Source organism: Pecten maximus, chromosome 3 (genome assembly GCF_902652985.1).
Source record: "Pecten maximus chromosome 3, xPecMax1.1, whole genome shotgun sequence".
Taxonomy (NCBI): domain Eukaryota; kingdom Metazoa; phylum Mollusca; class Bivalvia; order Pectinida; family Pectinidae; genus Pecten; species Pecten maximus.
The window spans coordinates 1,504,943-1,530,428 of NC_047017.1; the positions used below are offsets into that span (position 1 = coordinate 1,504,943).

Here is a 25,486-nt window from a genome sequence, read left to right on the forward strand (position 1 = left end):
GCAAAACTTCAAATGTCAGCCATTTTGTTTTCTAGATCAGACACAAAATCAAATGTGCACAACTAGGGACCAAGGGGAATCTACGTATTAAGTTTGAGAGAAATCCTTCCAGTTATTTCTGAAGAAATGGTGATGACAACGATTGTTAACATATGGACGACGGATGCCACACCACAGCATAAGCTCACTTGCCCTTCAGGCAGGAGGGCTAAAAATGACACAACTCATCCATCAGTATTTAGAGATTTATTATTGTTCTTTTCATGATTTAAGCAATACAAACCCCATATGATGCTGAACCCCCTGTAGCTGGAGAGATCAGCATGTACAAGCACAGTGACAGATGCAGTAGGGGACATTAACGGTGGACGACACAACAACCTGGGTCTCCCCAGTCAGTCACCAGCACACGTATAACATATACCCCACAAGGCGAGGAGGAAATACTGGGTGAAAATTGGTACAAATTAAAAAAAAATTACGGAGCAGCACATTATCTTGGTCGTGTGTGAAAGTTCATCAAGGAAAATTGATTTTTTTACATTCTATATAAGTATACGAGTGTAAACTGCTGACAAAGGACGACACTAGCTGCACTAATCAATGTTTGCACAACAACAGTTAACATCTTTAAATACATTTTTATAATAGGGCAATTAATTTAACAGAGAGAAAATAATTATGTAACAGTATTAACAAGCACGGGATTACTCTGTACAGGAAAAACTACAACTGACTTAGAAGTGCAGCACAACAACTACATGGCAAATAAAAGGCAAAATTATTGAACATTAACATGGCAAAGCAGTGGAAGTTTTAAAAACCAATATTCTCTACATCCTATTCAACATTAAGGCCTACAACTGACAAATACATTTAAAAATGACACTGATATCACTTGGTTAATGGTGAGAAACATAAAGTGGATGATATACATGTACTATAATGCACTTTGTCCCCGTACTATTGGTAGTAGTAGTTAGGTGATGAACTCTGGACAAAGGGTGAAATCTCAACCACATCAACATGTCCACAGCTCACCAACGTACAAGACTGCACAGTTGTCACCAACCTGCGCTACTAGCAGTTTTGTTTAACTAGCAAAATAGCTGTGGTGATAATCAGAACAAAAACAAAATTAACAGGGATCTATAAATCTAAATACAACCCAAACTAGTAGCCATAGATTCCATCCATTCTGAAGATTCAGAATAGTCTGCAGGCGGTATGCCAATTTTTTTGTCCATTCTTCTGACACATTCAATTTGGTCGTTTAACATGTTACCACGCGACAATCACCTTATAGGCAGTCGCAGGATAGATTAACTTTTGCATAGATGGAATGCAATAATGCGAAAGTCACTGGTCACAGATGGAAGGGATATATATATTTTGCGTAAGATTCCCACATTATGCAGAATATCACTTTTTCCCCAGCCATATCCTGTCCACAAACAAAGTGAAAACACATCGGAAGCTTTGATAAGAATCTTGACAATGAACACAGTGTGATGGATTGATGAAGCTATGTATCATGTAAAGCGACACGGAAGCCGCGATGAGGTTCATATCTTTGATGCATGAAAAAAACGTCTGGAAAAAGGAGGAACAATTTCACTGTAGTAGCGATAAGGCGCATGAATTTCTTTCTAGATATATATATGCTGTGGAGGAAAAAAGATGAAAGAGGAAAAACTGGTTACCGTTTTGTTTATAATGATCACAAATTTTGGTTGACCATAGTTTTTTTTCTTCAAACATTTGGTCAGAAACCTATTGCTGGGAATGTCCTTCTGTACCCAGTGACCCCGCTCCAGCTCACAGATACCACAATTGGCTAACAACTCAAGAGATTCCATCCAAAGCATTCTAGGAAAACTTTGTTCTGTTCTTGTCTTGATTACAGAGCTCCAATAGTTTTGACATTTATTTCTTCTTTAATGTGAAGAATCCTTTCTTTTTGTGTTCTTTCTCCACTGATCCTTCCATCCTAGCCGGCATCGTTTGAGAGCGGCCACTGGCACTCGCGGGTTCTGTGCCCGTTACCAAAACAACCTGAGATATCCATGTCTCCATCTCCGGCTGAAAAGAAAAAGTAATACATTAATAAAGATTTTTTTAAACCCTTTTCTGTCTTGTGAATCTCCAGAATAGAAAATGGAATCTTCAAAATAGATGGAATCACTTTTATTCAACCAGTTTTACTTCATGGTTTCATATTCTAACCATCTATAATGTGGTTTGATTCTTATTTTCAGGTGAAAAATAAACATACAACACCAACTTATTGGAATTGAAACAACCTAAAGTTACCACAAGTGACCTAAGATTCACAAGGGTTGGCATAATGCAAATTTTACACTGTCAAAGTTATTTATATTGTATTATTCCAGGAAATGACACATTTGTTGTACCACAACCCTAATAATAAGCCTGACAAAGACCTCTGACATGGAGATAAAAACTTCACCTAATGAAAGAAGAATGAAATTTAGGAAAAATCCATGAAGAAGACAAAATGGAACATGCATGTGAAACTTGATAAAAGTTTCATGAAGAACTTTCTGATTGATAGCAATCAACTTCAACTGTCAAAATTCAAAATGGCTGCCTGTCAACCATCTTGTATTCTGATCAGTCTTAAAATGGAACATGCACAACTACGGATGAAGGGAAGGAGGACCCACATTTAAGAAAGATCCACAAAGATTTTTTTTTTTTTTTTTTTGAGAAATGGCAATGAGAAGTTGTCAAAGGGCAGGCCCCAAAACTGAAGGAACTGAATGGCTTTCAAGAAGACACAAAAACATTGGAGTAGGCAGTAAAAAATTGTACAGACAAGCAGAGTATACTCCCTTTAGATGCAGGGGGTTTAAAGACCTACCTCATCTTTAGCATGGAAGAGGTACTCGCCACCAGTGGCAAGCTTGACACGGAACACATTTGGCCGTTTGGTGTAGTCTGTGGCTTTGCGGCAGGCAGCACTAGCCAGACTCAGTACAGGCTCATGGTGGATACGGTCCTGCTTCTTCTTGTCCTTGTAACATGACAAAGTGTTACCGTGTAGGACTACATACACTTTGTCCCAGGACCTGTAAAAACAGAATGGTACAACATTAGTGTTATTACTTCAAAAGTTTGATCTCGCACCATTTAACTTCGATTGATAGACAGAGGTTCACATACAGATTCACAGGCAACAATAGGCCCGAAGGACCTGTATTGCTCACCTGGCCTGATTTAGGGAAGTGGGTTTAAGGTGAAATATTTTTATTTGATAAGTATTATGAGTCAATGATAATTGATTTTTGTGAGTTTCATTTCCGGATATACTGTTTGGAGGATAATGTACATTGATGACATATCATATATGAATGCAATAAGCAACAAACAAATTCTATGGAACACATCTAGGTCGTTTTGCTTTCAAAAAGAAGTTGTTAACAGATTTTAAATATCTTTGTTATTTGAATATATAAACTGACGATAGATGCCACACCAAGCCCATTTGGACCTTTGGCAACAATAAACCAACGTCACTCCTAAAACTTTACTGTAAAAAATTCCAAGTATTGCTATTCCAATCACTTTCTCAATCTGAACATTGGCATTAGAGTCCATGAGATGTACATTTTGGTAGATAAAATACCTGTTGGTGGCTTTCTCCTCGTCATTCTTCCATTCATGTTTACGTGTCAACAAACCCTCATGATGGACTGCCTCTGCACTCGTCGATGGTTGAGCTGTAAGGATAAATGTCAAGATACAGTTACACAGCACTTCAAACCACTTACACTATACCTCAAACCATTTACACTTACCCCAAAACACTTATGCTGTACCCCAAACCATTTACACTGTGACCAAACCATTTACACTTACCCCAAAACACTTATGCTGTATCCCAAACCATTTACACTGTGACCAAACCATTTACACTTACCCCAAAACACTTATGCTGTATCCCAAACCACTTAAACTGTACCCCAAACCACTTACACTGTGCATGGAATTATCACAAAAATCAGTCAATATACACTTTAACAAATTAAATAGTACTTAAACAACAACAAATGCTACAAAATTGTTCTAAATTCTTCAATGAAAATATAAGTAATGCCTGATATTTATCAGTATTCAGTTGAGCTCTACAAAGTCTAGCTGTAGCTGGGACACACAAGGTAGATTCTGGTTATACATTTCTACAGAAGATTCCAGATCCAGCAGCTCTACAGATCATCCAGATGTCCGCAAGGCAGTTTACAATGGTTGTAAGTTTACTTAATGTAGATAATCAATTATTAGGGTTTTGATAACCAAATAAATATACTTATGTGTTATCAACTTTAAATAGGATTAGTCCATCAAAAATATTTGGGTATTTATCTAGTTATAATTGCTGGCTCAAGTTTTCAAGAGAATACCAGATTTTATATCCATAGTAACCATCTTGTAATAATATTACTTACACCTGTATACAATTACATCTCCTTGAATTTTGAGAAACATGGAAACATTGAGCCAGATACACGTGTTAAAACACAACCAAACATACACACCATCCAACACACACACAAAACAACCCTTTTTCTCTCCAAGCCTTCACATTTTGATACAAATAATTGTAAATTAATCCTATTTCAGCCTTGGAAAATGTCCAATTAAAGTAAAAATCCTGAACAAACCAATTAACTAAAACAAGGTACTGTTCCAGAGCTTCACCATTACATAATAGTTTCTACACATTTACCTGGGAAAGGTAGATCTTCAGAATCATCATCTGGCCGTTTACGAGAAAACAGTTTTCTAAAAGGCGATTTGGATCGAGACCTCCTCTCTTTAATGTAGAAACGGAAATATTTAAGACTAGAGTGACCTCCCCTGCTTTGCTATGTACACCGCTGTACTACATGAAGCCACCAACTCCCTTGCAGGGTTTGGCATGTGCTGTACACCTACCTTGGGTTGTGCTTGTCATGCAACTGTGGACCCAAGCTTGCCTTCAAGCTTGCTCTACGTTAATACACCACTACCAAATAAGAGGTCCATAGGCAATAACAGTCACCTGAGTTTTGAGATATTTCATTATTTCCAGTGGCAATTAAACAAATCATGCCCAAAATGTGATTTCCCTATATAAACTATAGTAAAGTTTAGCCACTCCCCAGGGGCAAACATGAGATCCAGGGTTCATGAAATTAACGATTTTGAGAAAGATCCTTAAGATACTTCTATCTATGAAAAGTATTTTATTCTACCTTATTTGGGTCTTGAGAAGAAGATTTTTGAAATTTTAGTCAATTTGACCCCTTTTTGCACGCAACATCCTTTAGGCCTGTAGGGGGTTGGGACCTTATCATTCAAAATTAGTGAAATTTATTTAGTGGTTTCGGAGAAGTATTCAAAAACGTAAATTGTTTACGGACACACGACAACAGACAAAAGGCGATTAGAATAGGTCACTCAAGACCTTGTCTTAGGTGATATAAATAAGCAGCGAAAATAACCCCAGATAAAGTTATTACCAAGTGGTGATGAATAAATACCAACAAAGCGGCGATAAGTATCGTATTATCAACTTATAATTACTACCAACTGGTGAACAAAGCGGCGATAAGTATCGTATTATCAACTTATAATTACTACCAACTGGTGAACAAAGCGGCGATAAGTATCGTATTATCAACTTATAATTACTACCAACTGGTGATGAATAAATACCAACAAAGCGGCGATAAGTATCGTATTATCAACTTATAATTACTACCAACTGGTGAACAAAGCGGCGATAAGTATCGTATTATCAACTTATAATTACTACCAACTGGTGAACAAAGCGGCGATAAATATCATATTATCAACTTATAATTACTACCAACTGGTGAACAAAGCGGCGATAAGTATCATATTATCAACTTACTACCAACTGCGTGACAAATAAACACCAAAAAAGAGCGACTACATCCCGTAATCAAGTCACCATATTTTACTTGGTTCATGGCCTGGGGACTAGTGCACTGAAAATGCACAAGACATAGTTGTCAATGTCCCCGGAAATTGAAACTACTCATACATGTGTGTGAATTTGGTTGTTTGCATGAAGAGCTATCCTTAGGTTTTTAACCATTTGTTTGAGCTAAACACAAAACTACAAAGACCAGATTCCCAGTATCCCTGTATAAATGGACGGTACATTCTGAATGATATTCTCTAAATGAACGATGTGTTGAGATGTCCAGTATATGATCTTTCTATATACCAAGTTTGGTTATAGTTGGACTATTGAGCAACTGAACTAAATGCAAAACTAAAACTTTAAAGTGAAATGTTGCTGATGATGCCATCGCCAATTTCCTGCTGGAAAGCTAACACCCTAGTCTTGCTTCACAAGCAGGCAAGACAACAAAAAGAAAATTTCCACAAATGCACTCCCCAATCATCCTCAACTCATAATATCTTTTTCTCATAACATAGAATTTCTCAATATACAGCACTAGGAAGTTTTTCAAACCAATACTTACATATGCTGGACATATTCACTTTCAACATTCACAACATAACAAGAGCCCAGAGGGCCTGTATAGCTCACCTGGATGTTGAAGTAAATATGGGGAAACAATCTACATTTAGGACTTATTTTCCCTATTGGGCTCTGAAGGCCCCTGGAGGCCCGACCCACCATTTACACAAAATTGAGTGTTTCAAACTAAATTCCTTTTATTCTTATAGAAGAAGGATTTAAAAAGAATTTAAGAAGACTCCTTCATGACAAGTAGCAATTTTTAAGAATAGTTGATGGACGACTCCTTTGAACCAGGTGAGCTAAAAACCATACAGTAATTGAAATCTTTCATTCATCTTGTTATTACAACCATTTCATTATCACTCCGCAATTCTGTTACCAAGCACCATCACAACAAAAACCTATAATCTGTTTAAGATATACTGGCGCTACATCCTGGATAACAAGAGTTCAGTTGACCTTGAGTGACCCAGTCTGTATAAGTTACAAGTTAAGCAGGTACCAATCACACTCACACTTTCGTTACTTCACAATAGAGTAGAACTTTGCTATCTCAAAATCCATTTATTAATTGTATAAAAGTAATGATCAAAAGAAAGTATTACATCAAAACATACATGTATTGTTACAATTCTGTCTATGGATGCTGTAGTAACATTTTCAGATAAGGTATACCAAAGTTCTACTTCTGAAATATGTGATATTCTGTAACCATGATTCACAGGTAAACCGGCTATGAAATGTTGAAGATTAATTCAGAATATGGCCAATAAATAAAAAAGTTAATTAGCTGATTAAAATGCGAGTTTAATGTATATATGGATGATATGAGGGATGTTAGATAAGTTACAGAGTTAGCTAAAATATAAGTCTACACAAGCGCCATCTACTGACACAAGTCACCTCTAGACTGACGAGGACTCTCATAACGAGGGCTCGGCAGACGTTGTTGCTTATTTCGCCCAGGCCGAGCGCGTGATGGCCCTGCACTCAAACGTTCAATTCCTACTGAAAGTGTAACATACCCCAAAAACTTAACAAATGAGCCCAAACCAGGCATTTCTGACCAAAGCATTATAAACATGGATCAATAGATCACAATATACTTCCAGCATTTGAAAGTACTGTTCTTGCTTCTAAAAATAAATTATAAGCAAAATTGAACACGAACATTATTGAACATGAACAAGTGACAATAACAAAATTTAAAGCAAAGCTACTGTGCAATTAAAAACAAAACTAATATTTTGCAAGTTAAATTCCAGGCAAATGAAATAGAAAACTATCAAGCAAAAAATAACAGCATGCAAAAACATTTTCTGTTCAAATCAATTCAAATCTCAAAAACATAATGCAAAATATTTTCAACAGATAGATAAATGCTTTATCTTTAATTTGTTACTCAGTTCAGTATTATTAAGAATTTATAATAACTGAATGACAAGAGGCCTATGGGGCTTCCATCGCTCATCTGGAGTTCGGTGATTATGTCAAAACCCTTTAAGTAATACTACAAATACTTTTCCCAGTCATGGATTTGCCACTTAGTACCATGCAAGGCAGTCAACACATTCCTTTAATATTCAAAGCCAATAAAGTTGAAAAGCATTGAAAAGCCCACTGTTTATACAAAATTGGTTCCTCTTCACACAAGTTTGCTCCATAACCAAATTTGTTCAAAATCCATTCAGTCGTTCTTGAAAAGATTTTCAGTAAAAGTCGATAGATGACAGACGGGTGCCACACCATGGCTATGCTCACCAGTCCGAATGACCAGGCGAGCTAAAAACTGAATACTGTAGTAATTCTGAGATTCTAACTACAATGAGAGAATATATATGTCTCTGATGGTAACTTTTTGGTGGTAAAATGAAAGATATGATGGTTGTTAACCTACTTTTTTGTGGTAAAATGAAAGATATGATGGTTGTTAACCTACTTTCGTGTAGCAAAAGGAAAGATAAGATGGTTATTAACCTACTTTTTTGCTGTAAAAGGAAAGATAAGATGGATATTAACCTACTTTTTTGGTGGTAAAATGAAAGATATGATGGTTATTAACCTACTTTTTTGTGGTAAAGTGAAAAATATGATGGTTGTTAACCTACTTTGTTGTGCGGACCCTCTATCCTCCGGTGATAGGTGGGGTCGGTCTGGACGAGACTCGACTGCTGACGGCTCAGCATGAGTTATCTCATCCTGATCGGCAGTAATAAGGGCTTGTCCTTCTACTGTGACAAAACACAAAACAACATGCCAGCTAAACTAAACAGTTACACCAACACCTAAACACACAATATACACCAACAGGAAAAGGTGGGAACTAAATCTTACACCCCACCCCAACCCTTTTGAGAATGAGCTGGGAACCCCAACTGAGTGGAGAAAATTTTTGTCATAACTGAATTGTGACTTGTCATTGTTTTGTTGCCATGACATCACAATAATAGTTAAGAATGCGGAACCCCCACTTCTCCACCCTAGGTGAGATAAGAAATTATCATTTCGGTAAAGGTTGGACTAGATTCTTAGTCCCTGTCTTCAGAGGATAGTAAACTGTTGTAATTTTGCTAAATTGTCCATGACTGTCAACAGTTAACATATGAACACTACACTAGTATGTATCAGATATTGTGGTTTCCTGTTGATGTATAATGTGCTGAAAAATTAGGAGACATCCAATGCTGAATCTGAGAAATTAAATTATATTGATTCATGTCAAACAGCATTCAATACTTCAAATAACATAAAGTGACAGCTGTATAAAAGGGGAGCATCTTTTTCTCTCTCTTTTTTTTTCTTCTAAATTCAAAACATATTGTATTAGGAAGCTGAATGAAGAAAAACAATGTGAACCTTTTATACAGCTGATTTTAAACCACACATGTTAACTAAAACAGAAATAAGTCTGAATTCTAAACAACAAATGCAAGAGATAGGGTTAGTAATTAGTTAGTCAATAATATTGGTAAATTAATGAAACCATCCCATCAGATATTTCAGAATTGTCACTTTTCTTTCAAAATTTCCAACATAGAAAATGGTAAGCATATTTTTGTAGCACCTGTTGCACAAATGGTAATATTGTGCTGTGAAATGAAAACAACCTGAATTTATATCTGATGGGTTTTCTGAATTATCAGTTACTGTAACCTTTTCCCCCTCAAAAAAATAAACATTCCAGAAGGAAATCTCGACCCTTTCCAGAGAGTAAACAAATTGGTACATACTGAAATCATCATAATAATCTGAAAGGCAACAATAACAAATATTTCTTTGTTTTGTATACAATTATTTGGAGAATTAGCTTCAAGCCAGAATTATTCCATTGATGTTGTATTAGTTTTTTTCTCAAGATGAAATAATTTCAAAATTTTGGCCTATTTCTGAGTTTTTAGTTTCGAACCTACTTTTGAGTTTTTAGTTTCAAATCTATAAGAGATCTGTGCAATATTGAAATTGAGAATAGAATTTCAACATCCCTAGATAAGAGTTTCATGCCTGTAGCATCAGGATGCGGGAAGTGATCAAAAACCAAGGAGGCTGGGCTCACATCAAAGACCAAAGTCTGAGAATCACCTTTTTGTCCCCGAGAACGGGGCAGAGTTGACGGTCCCAGCAGGACTCCTGTCACAGATAATCATCATTAGCCACAACCAGTATCAGGATTAATTTTTAAATCATTATTAATAGGCCAACTAGGAAAATTCTTACACTAGTGGAATTCCATTTAGGTGAACAACGAAAGATACAAGAGGGGATCTTGGCACACACCATATCGAATGACATTTATTTGTTCAATGCAAGACTGATCATTTCTCTACTTTCCCCTTCTTTCTCCTGTTTGTCCTGATGATTTCGATAACAAGGGGGACCTTCATATAAAATGTAAGAAATCCTAGAAACAGTGATAACAAACTTCAGCTCCAAATCTCAGCTGGCTGTCTGCCAGGCCTTTTTGTTTTCCTGATCACACTAAAAATTGAAAGACACATCTTTTGACCAAGGTGATTTGAGAAATATCCATTCAGCATTTCTCAAACAATAGCAGTACCAAACGTTCATTGTCAAAATCCAAGAATCCAAGATGGCATCCTTTCAGCCATTTTGTTTTTTCTAATCAGTCCCAAAATCAAAAGAGTACAACTGGGGACTATAGGGAACCTACAGAGGAAACTTGAGATAGATCTGTTTGGTACTTCTCAAGAAATAGATAACAAACTTCCACAGTCAAAATCCAAGATAGCCATCTGTCGCCATTTTGTTTTTTAGTCCCAAAATCCATCAAGTACATCTCAATAAATAGAATAACAGGAATTGTTTCATGACAGGTGAAAGACCACAGAGAAAGTGCGATTTTTATAGATCACCATCATCAGATGATGGGCTGATAAAAAACTAGTCCAGAAACTTGTTTGAATTTACTACAGGGAATTTTATTTTGTTTTACCATTAATGCTCTGCATTTAAACATTATATTAGTTTAAATCCAACAATAAATACTTAGAATCAAAAATAATTAAGGATTATAAAGATGGATAGGTTAGGAATGAGAAAGTGAAATATGGATGGTATTTTGTAATATGTTAGATATTTAAGTGTTGAACAGTACTTTTACAGAACAAGGTACACTTTATGTTATACTGGGTATATGGCCATGCAATGTCAATAGGGTTTCCATGATGCGTGATATGATGAATGGTCAGTATAGTAACTACAACACACGCCCACACAGTAATGGGGGATGCATGTTCACCTTTGACGCCTTTGGACCTTGGCAAGGTCGACCGTCCCGATTGACCTGTTGGACACAACAACAGTCAGCAACATGCGACAATGACGCTCAGGCAGACAGCCTCATAATCAGGATTATGGTTGCTTGTTACATTTGATCACAGACATAGCCTCAGACATATTAAAGAGTACACATACATTTTTATACACTAACAGAGAAAAAAAAATTCAGTTGTAATAAAAGTTTTTTTTAACTGTCAGAAAGTTAAGAGAAAAATATATCTTTTAATATTTAATGTGTTACAGTATGATACAGGGGGTGTGTATATATGTCATAATCATAGATTTATCATTCAACAAGCTTGTGTTACAGTGTACAGACTTTTCATAAATACAGGGTTTAGTGCTACAGGGTTAGTTATGCTTGGTACAAGGTTATAAATTCCTATTTCTTGCATTTTGTAAAACTGATAAGTCTATTATTCTGTATAATGCACACAAATGCTACAACAGAAAGTATGTCAAAATACACTAAACAAAACTGAATTGAAATAAAGTAAAACAGTAACGTAAGGTCTACTGGAGTTATTACAACATATATTACAAGAACTACAGAAATCAAGTTTTGGTAACATGCTTTTAAAACAATACTGACACACAATTCTATTGTGGTCTTCGTTAATGTCTACCTTAGTGCTGAAATCAATGTATCTACACAAAACAGGAATACAGTGGATAACTGACCACAATACTGGATAGATGACAAGTAAAACTGTACGAGGAAACATACCTGCAGCCTCAGCAACTGGTTCAGCTTCAGCAGCAATCTGTCCTTCCTCGACGGCAGGCTGTTCTCCGTCCACAACATCCGACTGTACTATGACTTCAGGCTCGGGCTCAGGCGTAGGTCTGTGTAACAATAGAATCTACCAGTGTGAGAATACTACAGCGCCAGTACTTTTATAAGCTCAATACATTTTAAGACTGTATAATACTGTCTGTTGTCATGAAAAATAACAACACCTGGCTGGGAATATTCCTAGTAGGTTTCATCTTGAAGTAATTGACACAATTAAAGAAGAAGTATAAAATGTGTGTTCATTACATTATAAAAGACTGCCATAGCATTCATGTTAGAATTTGGACAAACCTGAAAAATAACTATACTTCTTAAACACCATCTAAGATTATTTCCGACAAGTGTAAGCTGATCACACCAGTGGAACATGGCAAGTTAGAAATGTGCTTTTCAAGTTTGCGGACATGGTACCCATATTGGAATTCGGACCAACCCAAAAAAGAATAACACTTGTTCAGGACCCTCTCAGGATTATTTCAAGCAAGTTTAAGGTGAATCCAACAAGTGGTACTATAAGAAGATCATGATTGTCCCATCATGCTACAAAATGGCCATCGTGGCTGCTGTGTTTTTCATGGCTTAAAAATGACACTTTGTCGACTCCTCTTCTTTAACATCTGTTCTAATTTTCAGCTCAGCATCCATAGAACTTTGTCACAAGGAATAAACTGTCAAATATGTAAGCATTATCTTGTACGGTCAATATACAAAAACTATGACCACCATTCAATTTTTTTTTTTAAGTAGGTCTAAGGTCATCCAATAAATCAAGTTATTGGAGAGTAAGAATGTATACATACGGTTGCTCTGGGGGTAAGAATTCTTCAATCAATTTTCTCCTACGTTCTTCTTTTTCTCGAGCGACTTCCTCTGGATGTTCACTCTTGTATTGTTCTGCCTCTCGTTTCTCTTTGGTTCTCATTTCAAACTGTGAATGAAATTAGTAAAGATTAAACAACCAACGTCTTTACAATTCAAATCCAGCATCAATAGATTTGAATCATTTCAGCAAATGCCCTATTATCTAACAGAGATGTCTTCTTATCAATGAAAACAGACCTAGGTGGTAGGAAAAGCCTTTGTGGACACCGCTAAGTCATTGTTGAATTTCGATACTCTGTTAAGCTTATTTACGAACAAATTACAGGCTGTTGCTGACATCCCAAACACATCGCCTAGGTTAATCTTTTTGAAAACACTAAAGACTTGTAGGACTTCTTGTCCACCATATGCTTACTACAGAATCTGCACATCTTCGTGAGCATATTGTAACATTAATTTTTAATATTTTCCCCTCCAAACCTGAAGAGTTCTTATTCTGAAAGGATGATGTTGATTGGTTTCTATTTGTAGAGTGATGTCATTGAAGAATATTTTTCACTGTGATGATCCACGGTTGATAAGTGTAGCAAAGTACATTGAAATCAACCGTGGGTATATGACAATTACGAAAGGTGAATGCAATAAGTATGGAAAGCTTTATGTCCACCGACTTTGTCACGATAATATAAAAGATAATGGTACTCACTGATGTTAATTTCTCTAAAGCAATAAATCGTTCTTCTTGCGTTGAAGCTGATTTTTCAAATGCTTCATGTTTCTTGATTAAGTTTTCAACTGCATCTAATGTATCCTGCAAGAGAGAAAATTGTGTACATCATGAAGCAATGCATTATAATAAGAACTTATACATACAAAACAATAAAGTAACTTACAGAAGTGATCGCAATATACCATTACAGAAGCAATAGAGATGCATGTAGGTCATGCATTTATTTTACTTACGCCAAAGTCTGGATTCTGTAGGTAAGATTCTTGTGCTAACAGCCATGACTCAGCAACAGCAGCATCACGGGCAAACTGGTACACTTCAAGGACTGTAAACAATATCAATTATCATAATTCATTCACATTCTATGGACACCCTGGCAAGAACCTAACTGAAGTATTTATCAAAAAGATACCATTTCAATGTTCACTGTATTAAAACAGGATGCTGGGTCAGTGATTATGGAACTTGATGGCATTCAAAGAGACACACTGAAATCTATGCATAATCCAGTGAGAGTAGGCAGTACAATCATTGTGTCTACATAAAACTGGGATGAGGTTTACTACTCACTGAGTTGTAAGTGCTCCCATCTCTCCTCCCATTGGTCTGTCATATCCTGTCGCTGGGTCGTCACCTGTATTAACTTCTCTCGTACCTGTAACAACACCCATTGTCTCTACACTAACCAATCAAATAATGAAACTGAATGTAAGAAATCATTCTCATAATAAAGCTATCTGAGCACATCTTATGCCTCACAAATATCACAACTGACTTCAACTAACTTCCAAATAGTCAATCACAACAAAAATAGTCAATCATAACAGATCCCAGTGGGACAGACACCCACCATTGAATGATCTTACTTGTTTCTATGTAAGACGGATCCTTTCTCAACTTTTCCCTTTTATCCTCTTTTCTTCTTAATCATTTGATAACCACAGAAATATTCCTTTGAAATTTTACAAAGGTGTAAGAAGAACTTTCTGAGATACAGCTTTAACAAACTTCAACCAACAAATTCCAAGATGATGATGGTGGGTTCAAATCTGCATTTCTGATTCAGTAGTGCAAAAGGATTTTCTTCCTTTTCGAAAAATTCATGGATTGTTTGACCAGATTGGACAGATAAAATATATATTTCTCTTGTCATCCGACACTTACTTCCTCCACTCGGAATCCATTCCTTTCCAATAAATCTTTTCCTAAGTTGATACAAATGGCAAAGTTTTCTTCACGAGCATCAATCTCGGCCTTCAAACTCTGGTGGTTGTTCATGAGAAGCTCTACTCCCGACACATCCCTGTACAGAATGTGCCATTATCAGTTAATTCATAACAGTTTGGTTTTTGTATTTTTGGACTTCACTTTTTTGAGTATTAACAAGCTTAATTACATCAAACAAACGTTAAATATTACCTTTTTTGTGGAAATAATCTTTTTTCTTTTCATCATTACAAATAATATCGACATAAATTCAGTTCTGGTAACGCTGTAGATATTCTTATCTGACAGGTGATGTTTGCATCACCATTGCTACTAAATACGAAAATGCAAAATTACAAACAATAGCTTATCAGCACATCTTATACCACTAAAATTATCAATCAAAGATGTCTCTGATTTCCCCCCCCCGATATCTGATTTGGAATATTTTTGATAATCTTTACTAGTGACGTACCTAGGCTTCTCTTGTGTTTTCATCTGTCGGTTGATGTCGTCCATCCAATGTATGAGATCCCTCACCATCATCAGGAAGCGGTACAGATCACTGGCGTCAGCTAGGTCTGCCTTGCGCGATTGTACGCGGAAGTGGAGGTTCTTCCATGCCTCGACTACCTCTCGTTCTCTGTTCTGGATCTCAAGGCAGCGGTCCCCAGCGTACCCTGCCTGTAATCGTACAGATTCCTCTTGCACTGTTTGTACATTGGCACCGAGTGTGACAAGATCGTTTTCAAAGTTAGCGTGTTTTCTTTGTAAGGCTGCAACACTTTGAGCATCTCTTCCAAGTTCCTCTGGAATATGGTTCTGTTTTTCCTGTTGGATGGAATGAGCGGAATGCTAGATCATGTAATGTGACAAATACAAGATATGTTAATGATATTACATGTTCGTTAGAGTTAAATGTCAAAATAATAACTTCTATCAATTTATCATCTTTCTCATCAACACTGATAATACTTGCTACCTGTACATTGATTATTTTGATGACAAATCAATTAATTCAAAAGAATCCTTCCTCACCTTCAGATCTCTAAATTCAGGAGACACAAATCCCCTTCTGTCTAGGACAGAGAAAATCTGGAATCAGCGACTGAAGACTTACCAGAATTCTTTCAAGTGTGTCTTTACATTCAGAGTAAAATTTATGAAGTTCCCAAGAAGCTTGAAGCATTTGTGTTCTTGTATCAATAAGTTCTAATAAATCATTCCATGCTTCATTCAAATTGTCCTTCCATTCCGCGATAGCGGCTGCATCAGAATGTTCAGCTGCTATTAACTGATCACAATTCTCATTTGCTGCTGACACTCTTTCTGTTCCTATGCTTTCTGTATCACGAGCGAATTCCTTAAATCTCTCCTTCAGCATCTGTGACAACGAGAAACAGGCAATAAGTTATCTATACTAACAATAATTTATCTACACTTGGCCAAATTTATCCAAATTTTTATAAATGTTTTAAAGGTGTCTGTAATAACAAGATATACCAGAGCGATCTTGGCACCCACAATTGAATGATCTTCATTAGGTCTATGTAAGACTGATGTTTTCTCTACTTTCTTATCTTTCCTTTCTTTCTCTTAATCATTTGAAAGCAAGTGGAACCTACATGTAATCTGAGAAAAAATTTCAAACATAAATATATTCCAATGAAGTTTATGGAATATATTTCCTGTACTTCTCAAGATAGAGCGATAACAAGGAATGTTTCCAGGTGGACAGACCACGATGATGGTGATCTAAAAACAATATTTTAGCAAAATTATCATACATCAATCTAGAACAAAAACAGATTAATGTGTATGTAACTACTCGATGTTTATTACTCACAGACACATGTTCAAAATCTTGTCCAAGTTCGTGTGAGCCTGCCACTAGTTCTCGCTCAGCGATCCATTGCATGATGTCATCTATCTCTCTCTGTAACACGTACAGTTTGAGAACCTCCTCCAATTTACTCTTCCTCTCATGTGACAAGTCCTTAAGACCAGCGTACAATTTGTCGACTTGAGACTGCCGCACAGCTATTTGATCACTGAAATCAACACAACAATCAGTTAATACTGGTAACTACAAGAACCTAAAATGGGGACAACAGATTCGAAAAAGAAACTGCAAGTAAAACATTATACTAATCCACAAAATTTTTCCTTCATGTAAATCCTGAATAAGCTTTAAAACTTTATACTAGTCCACATAATTTTTCCTTCATGTAAATTCAGAATAAGCTTTTGAGATGATGTCTAAGTTAATTCACCTTTCTGGATGTTCCGTTTCGATGAGGTTCCTACTCCTCTCACCCAGCTGCCGGACCACATCAGCGTAGTCCTCTACAGCATTCTCCAGTGCCTGGTGTTTCTTCATGAAGTTCTGAGCACCGATCTCATCCTTGGCACGCTCGTCTCCCATCATGTAGAGTTCTTGTTCACTCATCCATGCCTCGGCCTCGGATGCATCGTAATAGTACTGAAGTTACATCAGAAATTGTACATTATATGTGTATAAGAAATTGTACATCATATGTGTATAAGAAATTGTACATTATATGTGTATAAGAAATTGTACATTATATGTGTACAAGAAATTGTACACTATATTTGTATAAGAAATTGTACATTATATCTGTACAAGAAATTGTACACTATATTTGTATAAGAAATTGTACATTATATGTGTATAAGAATTGTACATTATATCTGCACAAGAATAGTACACTATATTTGTATAAGAAATTGTACATTATATGTGTATAAGAATTGTACATTATATCTGTACAAGAATAGTACATTATATTTGTATAAGAAATTGTACATGATATCTGTATAAGAAATTGTACATTATATCTGTATAAGAAATTGTACATGATATCTGTACAAGAAATTGTACATTATATTTGTATAAGAAATTGTACATTATATGTGTATAAGAAACTGTACATTATATGTGTATAAGAAACTGTACATTATATGTGTATAAGAAATTGTACATTATATCTGTACAAGAAATTGTACATTATATTTGTATAAGAAACTGTACATTATATGTGTATAAGAAATTGTACATTATATTTGTATCATTCGATGATTAGTGCATTATACTTGTTCTATATTATACTTCATTATCATCAATTAAAGAACCTTATTTACTGAAATTAACTGATGTCCTGATCTGTTCTCGATGAATTTGCAATTACATTTCTGGCCAAGATAACAAAATATTTTATGTTATGTTCTTCACCTGATATTTGCACTGAAGATAGTCAACATCAAATAACACTTATTTCAGAAGTCTTGAGACATGTACCTGTTGTGCGATGTCTGAGAGATTCAGCCTGTCCTTGCGTTTCTCCACTGCATCATTGAGGTCTTTCCATCGCTTGAGGAGATCGTCGATGAGTGCCCTGAACTCCTCCGACTGCGGGTGTTCCTCCGCGATAAGTGTCTGTCCCACATCTACCACTGACATAATTCTAGGTTCATGGTTCTCTATCTCAGTTTGTAGAGACTAAAAACAGGGGAGATAAATCATACATCACTGGTATAGTCAATGAATGTTTATACAGAAATATGTAGGATCTTATAGCAAGGAGTGTTCATTTCATTGTGATAGCAAGGAGTGTTCATTTCATTGTGATAGCAAGGAGTGTTCATTTCATATGTGATTTATGAATCAAATCTTCAAAAGTTTTTATTTCTGCGAGCCTTGGTTAGCAAAAATTAAAATTTTGTGAAGAGATTCATAAAATCTCAATTGAAGTGAAAACAAGTTTTTAAGATATTTTTAACCAAATAAATCAGAAAACTTGCATCTTGACAAGTTAACAATAAAATGAAAATGTTTACAATAATTCAACAAAATGTTACTTGGGTAAAGTCTTCTGTCAAAAATTTATCTTTCAATATATATAATAACCTTAGTGTATGTTAAAATGTTAGTCATACAGATAAATAGTCATAATGATAAAAATTTTATCTGATAATACTACAAGATATAAGCAAGTTAAACTGATGAATTCTGGAAATTAGTCAGATTCTGTAAATTTCAAATGTTTGCCAAACATATCAAGAATTCCCATTTGAATGTACAGTGACATGCCGGATGTATTTGGTCACATAATGATTTTACTATATAATTCATACATCTTGACAAATTTTCAATGAATTGTGATGACTTGGTTACTCACAACCCAAAAAATGTCAAAATAACCATAGGTTTCCTGATGAACTGCAAGTCATAAAAAGTTATTGAATATTTGCCAAAATGCATGAAATGTATAGTAAAAATATGACATGACCTATTCCTTTGGTAACATCACTGTAGGAAATTTTGAAGTACATTCTGACAACAAAAATAATTTAATCAATGAATTTTTCAACACCCAGCAAGTTTACCGAGCCCATGCTGAACATCTACAGCAATCTGAATGTATGAATGTTATCACCCAATCCAAATGATTCTTTATATACATATAAATGATGACTAATTCTGAAATATAACGATATATTTTGTGTTTGCATAAAAAGGATTCAAGATGTCATCAAGATTTTCTTCCAAATATTTAATCTTTTATCAATTGTTCATTGACCTTGAACTTATAAACTGATCCAGTCTATACAGAAAGATATTACTGGAAACATTTGCTGAATGTCTTGAATCCTTTACAAGTGATAGCATAGCATTTGATATAAGATTACATGGGTTAGAAAAACAGTCCAAATATAAATATCTGGCCAATCAACATGTAATCAAGAGGATAGCAAATCTAAAATACTGTAAAAAATAGGTCTTTTAATGAAATTTAGATATATTACCTTATATTTCACCTTATCACAGAAAGACCAACATAAGATTTTACGTAAAGAAATCCCTAATGTTTTGGCTTATTTTTCATCCTCCTTCACAATTAGGAATATTCCGTCAAAATCAAAAAAGTATCCTTTCTTGTATGAATTTTCAGCTGCAAGATCTTTCCATGGCTTTTTATATAAATTTTCAGTTGCAAGATCTTTCCATGGCTGTGAATGTTATAAAGTGTTACAATGCTCAACATGAATTTTGTTAGTAGCTCCTGTGTAATGATAAATCTTCACAAGATGACACTGCATGTTACCCCTCAACATGGTGTGCTGTACATAGCAGGCGCTACATGTAGATATATATATATATATACAAAACAGTCTACATGAAATCTTCATTAAGTTATACAGCTGTATATCTTACGTACAAAATGGCGTCCACTGCCTCGGTTTGGTGGCGACTGTGACCAGATAAAATTCAGTGAAACACAATTCTCTCATTCCTAATACACAGATGTCCTTAATCCTGATCTTCAAGCTAATTAAAATTATAGCTGATCTTCAAGCTAATTATAATTATAGCTGTCACCTGGACAGCCAACGTGTACCCATATTCTCTTATCAATGCCAACAGATCTTTCTCATCCCCAATATGTATTTATACATTGTAATGAGCAAAATTAACAAAAACAAAAAAAGATTCTGGTAAAAGGCCAAGATTTAGCTAGGAGAATAAAAGATACTTAAAAAAAAAAAAAAAAAAAATGCCTTTCCAAACAAACATTTGTCAAAAGTAGTCTAGACAAGATTCCTCCAATCATAAGCTTTCTTTTAGGTTAACTTTGCTACCAAATGGCACTTTTTTAACTGCATCGAAAGCCTCCATTCTGTTTCCATGGTAACGGCTGTATTTAAGAATATATGATGTATTTTTTAAATTAGACAATGGTTCGAAAATGAACTGTTCAACTGTTAAATTTGTTGAATTCTTTTCATCCAAACTGAAACAAAACTAGATACTAACAGTTTATCTTTACTCTCAATTAATCCCACAGTTTTAAAGGCGAGTAAGAATCTGTCCGTGATGCGACCAGGAAGTTTATCAACTCACCTGATTTTTCTTTGTCAACAGTTGATTGCTAAGGAGACTGTTTCCGAAATTGTTAGACATGGCGATAGGCATTTTCTCGTCTATCCAAAGCTTTTCATCTTCAACATCACGGATGAATTGATGAATACGCTTCACCTTCTCCAGTTCGTTCCTTCGCTTCACTAGTGGTTGTTGAATGTGGGCAAACCTAAAATGACATGTTTTTTCATTGTACTACACAGAGATTGAGCAATACTTCTAAATTAATATTTAATTATGAAAAGCAATATCAGTACTAGAGGAAGAGTTAGAAAAATCAGGGAAAAAATCTGAAACAGTCTCTTCATTATAACTTCAACAATAGCCAACAACTATTTTCACATAGTCCAACCATGATCCCTGTTGATTGATTAGTCCGGGGACAAAACTTACCTTTCTGCCACGGCTGCCTTCCTAGCCTCTATCACCGCCTCCTGTTTAGGATCTACACGTCTTAAGATGATGGCCTGCTCATCTAACTCTGTAACCTGCTGTTCTTTCATCTTCATCTGAGTCTCAAGTTGCTGGAATTGAAAAACAAAACAAAAATATTCCTATGATGTTTAAATCTTCATTCGGATTAAACGTTCTCCTATTCAGATACTAAAAACAAGTATAAACAACCATTAAGTTTCCACAAATATGTTTAAGACAAATTCATTAAAGGGATTCACCAGAAAAAAACAGTAGCTACATGTTACCATCCAAAAATAAATACTAAATTCTGCATCAGAACTTTGTTTTGATCCATGAAATTATCCTGCACGTAATATAAGCTAATAAAAACAGCAGTGTATTCTATTTTGATTTTCCTCATCTTAGAAGAGTACAGCACATCATTGTAAAACAAGCATGTTGGTACTTAACCGTTCAAGAGTTGTCAATGTCGAAATGAAGGAGTTTGAAAGCTAATGACCGAGCCATCAGAAGCTTGTCAAACTTGCCCACTTAATAACACAGACACATGAAACGAAATTAAATTACAGCGTAACAAAGTCTGAATCATCAACATGCCTGTGTACAGACAGACGAGACAATTTTCATGTAAATACTTCACATCATCAAGAACCACTGGAGAGATTAATGACTACTGTCTGAGGAAAACTAGGAATCAATTTCGATAAACAGACATAAACCTATGTGAAGGAAAAAGATTTATAGTTATGGAAAAACACTAGAATCTTACGACAGATCAACAACATAAATCCTTTACCAAAACTTATCTCTTATGTGCTAAAAAAATCCAGAAACAGCACTTTCTCCTCTACTTTTAAATACTCTGTGTTTTTGTAATACATCAAGTACCATCATATTGCTATTAGTGAAGACAACATTTTGTAGTGGTTCCTCTGTCAAACATGTGACCATATCAAAGGCTAAGCATGTACAGAAAGTACATTGAATCAAGAGTGTTTGTACAAGAAGCCTAATTTCCTCAACAATGACACGTGTTTATGATAACATCAGTTCCGAGAATGATAAAATTGAATCGTGATCTTTCCTGAAGACCAATGACCAGTGATCACATTTCCAGTCATTATCCAGTGAATTGTGATCTATCCCAGAGAGCAATAACCATTAATAATGTTTCCAGTCCAGATTCATTGAATCGTGACCTTTACTGGAAAGCAATCAACTGTGAACCTGTTTCCAGTCCAGATTCAGTGAATCACGACCTATACTGGAAAGCAATCAACTGTGAACCTGTTTCCAGTCCAGATTCAGTGAATCACGACCTATACTGGAAAGCAATCAACTGTGAACCTGTTTCCAGTCCAGATTCAGTGAATCACGACCTATACTGGAAAGCAATCAACTGTGAACCTGTTTCCAGTCCAGATTCAGTGAATCACGACCTATACTGGAAAGCAATCAACTGTGAACCTGTTTCCAGTCCAGATTCAGTGAATCACGACCTATACTGGAAAGCAATCAACTGTGAACCTGTTTCCAGTCCAGATTCATTGAATCATGACCTTTACTGGAAAGCAATCAACTGTGACTATATTTCCAGTCCAGATTCATTGAATCTTGACCTTTACTAAAGAGCAATCAACTGTGATCCCGTTTCCAGTCCAGATTCACTGAATTGTGATCTAACTTACACTCTGTTTCTGCATTAGAAGGTTAACTGTGGTAAGATCCTTGGCACTCTCCTCAGAGATGATCTGAGTCTCGAGTTGGTTGATCCAGCCGTCGATGTCATCACAGCTCTGCTGGTAGAGGACAGCCCTGTTGGTGTCGAACAGACGCTCGGCCTTGGACTTGGTGGTGGTTTCCAGCTCGTCCCACTGCTCAGACAGACTGGCCAGAATTGGTTCGATCTGTTCCCGTGTCTCGGGCTTTTCCTTCAGCAGTGTTTCTCCAGACTACAACAAAACACACAGTAATGCTTTATTTCACAACAATTTGACAATTTCGCGATATCTTATATTTTCTTCACTTTGTATATTTTGCTTCCAATGATGACAGTTACTAAAACTCCAAATGATTTGCCCATAAATGTCAGTGATCAGACTGGAACAGATCTTGTGATATGATTCTAAGACATACCTCCATGAGATGTTGAAGTCGTTCCTTATTGGCAGCTATCTCACGCTCAAAGGCTTGGTGACGAAGATATTTACTGTGCAGATTTTTGGCATCTCTGTATGTCTCATCCTGAGCGGCAGCCATTTTGTCATGAAGCCAGTCTCGCAGCTGAAAAATATATACCACCACTGTGAGACTAAACTTTCAAGAAAAATTAAATTGGCAATTGAAATCTATTAACCCTATCATTAACATATTTCTGTTTGAGAAATTTTAGTTACCCTATATTTAACCAATTCTGTCTGAGGGATTTTAGTTACCCTACCAATTCTGTCCGAGGGATTTTAGTTACCTTACTAATTCTGTCTGAGGGATTTTAGTTACCCTACTAATTCTGTCTGAGGGATTTTAGTTACCCTACTAATTCTGTCCGAGAGGATTTTAGTTACCCTACCAATTCTGTCAGGGGAATTTTAGTTACCCTATCAATTCTGTCAGGGGAATTTAGTTACCCTACCAATTCTGTCTGAGGGATTTTAGTTACCCTACCAATTCTGTCTGAAGAATTTTAGTTACCCAACTAATTTTGTCTGAAGAATTTCAGTTACCTACCAATTCTGTCTGAGAGGATTTTAGTTACCCTACCAATTCTGTCAGAGAAATTTTAATTACCGTAAAGCAAAATTGCATATCTTTAGTTATCCTGTTTCCCATTTACAATGTATTCTAAATTAGCTCTCCAACTTGAAATAGTACAAAATTTAAACCATCCAAATTGGAATTGATTACCCAACAGTTAAGGACCTACAATACAAACACTTAACATTACTTTGTCCCGTGACATCTTACCTCGTCGCATTCCTGTAAGAACTGTTGTAACAGAAGTTGGTCTTTGAGACGTTCTAATTGTTCGTAGACACGCTGCCGATTTACATCACGTCTGAAATTTTTAGAATAAACTGTTAATTGTCAAATATAAATGAATTAAATTAAAAATATAAACAAATTAAAATGAAAACAATTTTCCAATATAATAAACACATAGTCACAAAAACAGCATTAACTGTTTTATCTCTAATATCGTACAGTTCAATTGACAATACTTGTTTATGTCTTTCGTTACGGATTGAAGTTTACAAACTTCGAAATAACGAAGATTAGTAATACTAAACTGAATACTGCAGTATGACCATTATCTCACCTCTCATTGATGTTCTCAGCCTTTTTGTGAATTTTATCAGCAGCATAGTGGTTGTCCTCAATCAGACGGTTGGCAAACTGTAATACTGCATTGATCTTCTCATCGTTAGCATCTGTGGTGGTGATGAACGCCTCGTGGGCTTTGATGAGGTTCTCGGCAGCCTCCAGTGTGTTCTGTCAAAATACACATCCATAATACAAACTGGGCACTGGTCACCTCTCCTGACCATTCACACACTACTGACGTTATCGCTGTTTAACTGATTCCTATCGGGTTCAGTTCAATATTGCTCACTAAACTTAAAATTATTTGTCTACAACCAGCAAGTTGCTTAGTAACAGTTCAAGCACGTAGTCAAGAAACTACAATGCCGGTTTTCACTATGAACAATTATACCCCCACTGTAGATATGTAGAAACATCCAACTCCACTAATGAGATGCCACTGGTGTACTTCTGTAACTACTTAACAGCCTGAATACTTCCTATCACCTGATCTTTTAAAGATCAAGACCTGATCAAACACAGAACTTCACAAACTGGCATATTTAATTGATGTAAACGTCCCAAAAATTCTTCCAATCTTATAGTAGCAAAATCCTTTTTAGAACAAGTAGTGAAAATCCTATTTAGAGCAGTGGACAATTTCCTCAGGTGAGTCGCCAACATAAACTAGTTCGTACACCATACAGTTGTGGAGTGCTTTAGGAAGCTGTGTGCCTGGCACTAGTCCAGAATGAGGTAGTATATATGCCGATTCCAGCTGTGTCAGACTGGGACTAGTCTGGCACTCGTGTAGGTGATGTCTATTACCAGGGCTAAATATACACCACGACCTGACAACACTCGATGACTTGCGTAACCTCTGAACACTTATACAGTAGTTTTCATATCGCCTCAGTCCAGAATTACAGTATGAAATCATATTCTCATAACACT

The 25,486-nt window shown here is 35.8% G+C and overlaps 1 protein-coding gene across 15 annotated transcripts in view; it reads right to left on the reverse strand.

The window, feature by feature from the left end:
* Positions 1-231: 231 nt before the first annotated feature.
* Positions 232-25,486, reverse strand: part of LOC117322910 (spectrin beta chain-like) — a 74,518-nt gene continuing 49,263 nt past the window's right edge. For 4 of the 15 annotated variants that reach the window (XM_033877865.1, XM_033877861.1, XM_033877862.1 and 1 more), the window contains 23 exons: positions 24,549-24,721; positions 24,197-24,287; positions 23,369-23,515; positions 22,921-23,184; positions 21,209-21,339; positions 20,798-20,984; positions 20,115-20,147; positions 18,194-18,394; positions 17,148-17,356; positions 16,721-16,925; positions 15,995-16,258; positions 15,350-15,705; positions 14,833-14,971; positions 14,239-14,323; positions 13,902-13,993; positions 13,645-13,749; positions 12,917-13,044; positions 12,048-12,166; positions 8,632-8,754; positions 7,427-7,531; positions 3,650-3,743; positions 2,885-3,092; positions 232-2,082 (listed from right to left, as the gene is read on the reverse strand). In XM_033877865.1, the coding sequence (XP_033733756.1) occupies positions 1,927-2,082; positions 2,885-3,092; positions 3,650-3,743; positions 7,427-7,531; positions 8,632-8,754; positions 12,048-12,166; positions 12,917-13,044; positions 13,645-13,749; positions 13,902-13,993; positions 14,239-14,323; positions 14,833-14,971; positions 15,350-15,705; positions 15,995-16,258; positions 16,721-16,925; positions 17,148-17,356; positions 18,194-18,394; positions 20,115-20,147; positions 20,798-20,984; positions 21,209-21,339; positions 22,921-23,184; positions 23,369-23,515; positions 24,197-24,287; positions 24,549-24,721 (3,615 nt within the window). In that variant the 3' untranslated portion in view covers positions 232-1,926. Of the gene's footprint in view, positions 2,083-2,884; positions 3,093-3,649; positions 3,744-4,750; positions 4,838-7,426; positions 7,532-8,631; positions 8,755-9,753; positions 9,772-10,102; positions 10,151-11,279; positions 11,325-12,047; positions 12,167-12,916; positions 13,045-13,644; positions 13,750-13,901; positions 13,994-14,238; positions 14,324-14,832; positions 14,972-15,349; positions 15,706-15,994; positions 16,259-16,720; positions 16,926-17,147; positions 17,357-18,193; positions 18,395-20,114; positions 20,148-20,797; positions 20,985-21,208; positions 21,340-22,920; positions 23,185-23,368; positions 23,516-24,196; positions 24,288-24,548; positions 24,722-25,486 lie in introns of all 15 variants that reach the window. The other 11 variants (XM_033877867.1, XM_033877866.1, XM_033877863.1 and 8 more) reach the window with 10 other exon arrangements.